Source organism: Opisthorchis viverrini (assembly GCF_000715545.1).
Source record: "Opisthorchis viverrini unplaced genomic scaffold scaffold56, whole genome shotgun sequence".
NCBI lineage: Eukaryota > Metazoa > Platyhelminthes > Trematoda > Opisthorchiida > Opisthorchiidae > Opisthorchis > Opisthorchis viverrini.
This window is the reverse complement of record NW_008752000.1, coordinates 209,648-216,767: the sequence shown is the minus strand read 5'-3', so window position 1 is coordinate 216,767 and position 7,120 is coordinate 209,648. Positions and strand designations below refer to the sequence as shown.

The 7,120-nt window shown below is 46.4% G+C and overlaps 1 protein-coding gene across 1 annotated transcript in view; it reads right to left on the bottom strand.

The window, feature by feature from the left end:
- Positions 1-3,510: 3,510 nt before the first annotated feature.
- Positions 3,511-7,120, bottom strand: part of T265_10187 (hypothetical protein) — a gene marked incomplete at both ends in the record, with an annotated part of 40,026 nt that continues 36,416 nt past the window's right edge. The window contains 2 exons of the mRNA XM_009176484.1: positions 3,511-4,020; positions 5,640-5,715. Of these exons, the coding sequence (XP_009174748.1) occupies positions 3,857-4,020; positions 5,640-5,715 (240 nt within the window). The remainder of the gene's footprint in view (positions 4,021-5,639; positions 5,716-7,120) is intronic.

The window sequence follows — 7,120 nt, the reverse complement described above, 5'->3', positions numbered from 1 at the left end:
GTTACAACTCAGAGTAATAAAACGTGGAACAGAAAAGTTCTCTTCCCCGTGGATTGAATGAATCCCATATCAGTCTAATCCCATCTTCGAAGTGCACCGTTCGTGTTCCGTTCAAGTTACTGTTAGAACGTGTTCTTCGTGGCTTGATGACCACTACAGTGGCCCACTATTGCGAGGTCTCAGGGTGGTGGCACGTGACTACTCCAAAGTTAATGTTCGGGAACTCATCAATGATGTAAGCTCAGCGACAAAATTACACGACTGTGTATTAAGACACAACTTTCCGTATTATGATCGCTGGAACTTTTGAAAGTGTTGAAATGAACAAACAGATCAACCTGTCCGATTTTAGCCTTCACGAATTTTAAAGCGACGCACAAACCAGAAATGAGGGCAACGTCAGATTAAATGCCTTATTGGTCGGTCCAGCAGTCGCTACACTAAATGGATATCTCAGTGGGAAATAATCGGAACAGTGCCGCACCTTAAGTGGACGCAATAAATGACGCATTTTAGCGGTCTCTCGGTAAGTTCTTCAGCAACAAAACGCGTACGGAGGTACAGTGGTCGCAGCGTTCACCGAAGACAAGGATGGTGGGAGAATGAGAGGGGAGGGAACCATTGTGGCGCCAAGTGTACATCTTAGAGTAGGGTGCCTTGTTATAGTGCGACTCATGTGTAACAGGGAAAGATGACTTCTCATTGAGGAAACTACTCACAAGGTTACTGAAAACTCTTCGATAGCCCATGACCGGTTTCGCCCTTCTTGGGGCTCATCAGGTAGGCACAGTCCCCGAGTTTCCGTCGACCTAATGATCTACTTGAACCCAAATTACACTGTTTTCAAGAAATACTCATTCGCAAATCAATTCGGTCTTCAAGAGAGACTCAACTGAATCTCTTGTTTATGATATTCTACGACTGAAAGTGCTGCACAAAGGCCGCATCATAATTCAGTACGATATTCGAGATATCGCAGTGTATTTTCATAAAGGAAACTACTCACAAGGTAGCTGAAAACTCTTCGACAGCCCAAGACCGGTTGGGACTCACCAGGTAGGCGCAGTCCCCGAGTTTCCGTCAACCTTATGTTCTACTTGTACCCGAATCGGACAGTTTTCGAGAAATACACTCATTTGAAAACCATTCCTTTGCAACAGGACTTTGCCGCCTGCAAGTTGCAATTGACAGCGTGAATAAAGAATTGGGTATGATAAACGACAGGAAAATAATCGTTCAGCCGGGGCGCCTTCGGTTGTGTGGCTGTCACACAACTCGAAGGAAGTGTGGAAATGGTGGTGCCTCAGGACTAACAAGAATGTAAGATGCGCACGCGCGTGTCCTATTGACAGATTTCATAGAAGGGCGTTGGGAAGGTTTGTCGGAAATGCACCCGACCAGTTTGTTTGGGATTAGCAATGAGGCCGTAGGATTGCAGGAGCTTATTCCACCTTCGAGGGATCGTACACAGCTTTCGCTAGGTCGTCAATCTGCACTAGTGTGTGCTCAGTTGAAGTTCCGCTAGGAAAGTCAAATTGGTGTGTCGTTAATTACTTTCTTCGATAACACTACTAAAAGCACGTGAGAACCGATACGTTTAAATGGAGGCCGTACCTGGGAAGTTGGACCACTAATGTTGAAAGTACACTGATAATTACCGTTCTGAATGAATCCGATCAAAGTGGATTTAGGTTCCAGATAGCTACTTACAAGAAGAATAAGTAAGTGTATACAATACTCTACTATCTGCACGATAGCAGTAAAAGACATGAACCTGAACCAGGTTTTGATTTTCGTAAATGGCACGTTTCATTCCCGTCTGCTTGCATTGTGGGTGGTCACCACAGGTTCACACATTGCAACGTTAGCCTTGGAGCCTGCCTTCGCTCATCCATCCTGTTGTTTGCAGCAAGTAAGTTGACCCGACTGATGGCACCACGCGACGGCCGACATGGCATGAGGTCGTTTGTAGATGTGGAATTCATGGTTCTACGTGAGCTGGGACACTAAAGAACGCTCACATAGAGGGGATAATTACGGCTTTCAACCAAGGTCTAACCTCAGCGGCGGCTGGTATAGAACCGTCAGTGCAACTTATGTTTTCAAAAAGAAAGTCGCCGCACGCGTTGTAATCTCCAACCTGGAGACTGTGTTGATCACACCCATAACGACTGACCAACTGATGTGAGAGGATCTGTGAGTGTCACATGTGAACTCCCCAGTGTAGCTCAGTGGGTTGTGTAGGTCTGCAAACCGTCACATCGTGGTGAGTTTCAGTCTTTTTGTGACGGATTAGCCTGGGAGTGCACTGCAACATCCACTTTGTCCAACATGGAATCACGTCTGACGTAGGAGCATATTTTCCGCTCTTGCGGGCAACTCACGCATGCGTTTCGGTATTCGCAATATGATGAGGCTCACTACGAAAATTAGGGTAACTGAACGAACCGTAAAAGTTCTTATCAACTAGGGTACTGACACGACTGCTCGTGAAGTCGGAAAATCGATACACGCACCGATTATTGTCCAATCCTTACCCTGTGAAACAAATGCCTGATGCATGAGGTGAGGCCAGCCTTCAAACGTCGGTTCATGTGTCGCATGGCGGGGGGATGCCCGTACAACGGGATAGGATGTTCTGTGAAAGCCAACAGGCCCCGATAGTGTGTAATTCGCTTTAAAGTCCTCGCAGACAGGTTGGGTTGGGACAGGCACCATTGGTTTTGAGCACTTCTAACAATCATCCAAAGTGACAACGCACAGCTCGGATCAGTATTGTCAAGCGTGAAGTGGGACTTAGCAAAACACACTCATTTGCAAACTAATTTGGTTTTGCGAGATTCATCTGGAACCCAGCCTGATCTCTCGTTTGTGATGTTTCCAGGCAACTGAGTGTGCTGGCCGCCTCGTGTTTCAGTCGCTACGATATTCCAGATATCGCGATACATGTATATTCGTAATACACTACTCATAAGGTTGCTGAAAATTTGTAGACAGCCCACGACCGGTTTCGCCCTTTTTGGGGCTCATCGGGTAGGCGCAGTCCCCGAGTTTCCGTATGCTCTACTTGAAACAAAATTGTACGAAATACACTCATTTGCAAACAAATTTGGTTTTGCAAGAGACTCACCTGGAATTCAGCTGAATCTCTCGTTTATGATGTCCCACCTCTATGCCCCAAGAAGGGCGATGAAATTACAGCAACCTCATGAGTAATGCATTAAGAAGTGGGACATTTATACATTCGGACCGGGACTGGATCTGCAAAAGTGCAGAACAGTCCGTCGCATTGAAACTAACCCCTCCTTCTGCAGAATGTGGACACAATTGGCAAACATAGCAACTGCTTTCGAATGAGGTGCCTCCTAGGTCTCTGGTGGGACGTGCATTGGTGAACGACAATCCCCGAAATCGGAAATTTATTTATGTATTTGCTGTTCCTACAGTGATTTACTGAATCGATCAATGTGTGCAACCTGAAAAGACGATCCTTCTAGAAGTTCGAGCGGCAGTGAAACGGGCAAATATTGATATTTCTAACATAGGAAATATTTGTTCCCCTAGAACTGGTCACAACCGCGCTCAATCTGACCACCCCACTCCACTCACGGGGTGAAGTAAACTAAGAGGCGTGGGATCCGTATACGAGCAGGTATTACACTATCACCAGGTTCGACACAGTCAAATAGAGGAGCTGCCCAAAAACAAGGCGCGCCAAAGGGGTGGGGAGAGATTATAAACAAACAGCGACACACGAAAAAGCTCCGTAACCAGCTGTACAAACAAGCCAGAAAAAGGAGGTGAAACACACGGCCAGGGAGGGGGGAGGGTGGCATGGACAATCACCGGTGGATCTTCATTTCTTTGCAGCCCCGGTGGAGGCCGTCAGGCGTGCTGCCACTTGGGCTCTAAGCACTCGATTACCGGCAAGGAATGTGGGAATACCGAGCAGGACCAAATATCCTAGCGTGGTGAACATGGTCAGCCGACACCAGTAGATGTAATACAAGGTGAAAATAGCTAGGAAGAGAAGAAACAAGAAACGGACAGTATGGATTAGGGGAACTCACACGGTTTATTTCGATAAGGTACTACAGTCTACTGTCCAACTAAGACAGTCTGCCTAACTGGTTCTCGCAGCGAATGGTAGTCATAACGAACTGGCGAATGGTGCGACTATCGTCTTCCACCTTTATTCAGATCAGCGACGAACCGCAGGAGGTAGGCTGTTATTGACAATGCGAGCCAACAAACCAACCAACCTAAGGGAAATTTACCTGTAGTCTCGCTTAACTACTGTTTAGAGAGGACGATCGAAAAGCTGCCTGTGCATCTAATGCGGACCGTTATGGTAAACAAGATTCTCCGCATGGTCAGCCCCGCAATGTTGACAATGATGCTTTACTGCCGTACACACAAAGTTCATCTGACTATATATGTAGCCTTGGAATGATAGACACCTTTCCAGGGCTTGCGAAGGTCCGACAACCATCATGTGCATTTGACCTCTTTTTGCTGAATTGCGCCGACCCAACATCGGCAGTCGGTGAGTTGAACTCAACATTCAGTTCCACTGTTGACAACACTCCCCGATCTGTTGTTGTCATTAAGATGCCAGTACCAACCAAAAAGTGAATACAAACTTGTCCTGGCTTAGTGAATAGTATTCACCTGTGAATGTCGCATCAGCCGAGCTTCTGGTACTTGGTAAAAACAAGCGGAAAGAGAGCGTAAGATCCAGGTGTACCCATCTGTGTACTTTCATTGCTAAGCGAGCAGTATGGGGGATCACCGATGATAGATCGCTGAAGCGTTACAATCATAAGGAGAGGATTTACTGGGGAACATCGCCGCAAATGACGGCCGTATGGTAAAGACGGAGACAAGGATATCTATAAGAATAAAATGCGGTCGGCAAAAACGAAGTGGATCAACCCGAGCGGAATTCATCACATGAAAGAATATCAAAAAACGGTCGACAAGGCTTGCTTGACTGTACAATGAAGCAACCAACTGTGCACAAGTGCTTCAAACCTATCACTTACAGCCGAGAATATAGAACAAATTTCATAAAGGAAACTACTCACAAGGTTGCTGAAAACTCTTCAACAGCTTACAATCGGTTTCGCCCTTCTTGGGGCTCATCAGGTAGGCACATTCCCCGAGTTTCCGTCAACCTTATGATCCACTTGAACCAAAATGGACTGTTTTCGAGAAATACACTCATTTGCAAGTCAATTTGGTTTCCACGGGAAACTCATTTGAATCTCTCGTTTACGATGTCTTCCAACTGAATGTGCTGCACACAGGCCGCTTCATGACTCAGTTGGCACGATATTCGAGAACAAATTTCCCACATGACAAACATGACAAAACACCCCATGGGTGTTTGTTTTAAAGGAAGAGCCCCCTGGTTGTGTGTTTCAGCCAAAACGATGGGCTTGATTGCAATTTGAGGATGTGATACGCACGTCAGATCGCGTGGCGAGGTGCGGAAGCAAAACTGTATTTTACAAAGCTGTTGTCACAACAGCCAGTCGTGGACCTGCTCACACGTATTTGGAAACGTATGACAGAAGGAGAATCAAATAAACATTTTGAAAACTGTGACACGGTCAACCTCGATCCGGGACACTTACCTATAAGACCACCATGGAAAATGAGGTTGGATAGTCCGAAGTGGAAGTTGCGTAGGTTGAAGCCCAGGATCATCCACTGAAATAGAAAAGGTATACGAACCATTTTAGAACAATTATGGTTCAAATGGGATTAAACTGGTTGGAGGAATTGTCCCCAGGAGGGGATACTTCCCATGGTGTAGATTGTGCAAAAAAGCCCCTCCCCCCTCATCTCGTCTTCCTAGTGAGCTTTTTTCGGGAACTACATATAATGATCCTCCCCTTGGAAAGTGGTTGGCAAACCATTAGTTCTCAAGATTGATGCATGTGATACAAAGGTCATTCGATGAAGGCCATTCAGTAAACGATGCTCTGATCTCCCGACAGATTAGGTGCAAATGACATTAAAGGTGTGCTTCAAATGGTGCCACTGCATTGATCTCACGTTAATCATTTCTATCGGACAGTTAACAGATCAAACCGAAATGACGCCTAAATGGACCAGCGAACTCTCTATTCACCCTCAATCGCGAAAACTTCAGACTGTAATGCAACGGTCCACAGATGCTCAGAGGATGCCCTCTTTTTTCGAAAGAATCACCAGCTAATTCGTAGGTAGATCGATGCACTGGTGTTAAAAAGCTAAGCCGTATTAAGCACACAAATCTGAGTCAACCGATACCTACGTGAGCGCACACAGCCTGACAAACTCATTGAATTCTTTTGTTAAAAAAAGTATCAAGTCAGGATGAAAAGAGCGGGATACAACAAAGCCGGGGCTGAATTAGCTTCCAGGCCATGGTACATCATGGCAAGAGACACAAATGCATGCTAATGTGAAATTGTGTGTTTCAACTGCAAACAACTCCCGGAAACAGGGTCATCATCATCATTGTCAGCTGCAATAACCGCGTACTCGTCGTACAGCGGTTGTAGCTGCGCATTTCAGGCGAGAGATGATAAATTGGTGCATAAATCCAGCCCTGTCCGTGGGCTGTCAAGTGGGGGGATTGGAAGGGGAGCTATGCATTGAAGGGAATGGCTTGGCTGCACGAGCGCCATTGAGAGCCAGAAACAGGGACAAATAACTAGGTCGGTTGGGTAGTTGGAGAATTCTGTGGAAACCACTTCAAAAGACCTCCGTCCACAGCTGGACAGTCACAGGATTGACAGCAACACTAGAGAATCGTGAAAAGAACAGAACGAAACAGAGAGGGAACGGAGCGACAGCCCAGGTACTCTGAGCTGGATAGAAACTGACAGTGTGTCATCGTTCCGAAGCATGGCTTGCAACAACATCATCAACAACAACAACAGGGGGTATACGGGCCTGATTTCGTTCACAACATCCAAGCATTTCGTTGTAGCCCTCTGTACAGAGGCCAGCCGACCCTAATAACCGAACATCACATCATTTGGATGTGCCACGTGCAGGACACGGGCCAGACGAAGGCATGCCCTGATTGGTCAGAATGCCAGCCAATCCGAGTCAAGCACCTTTG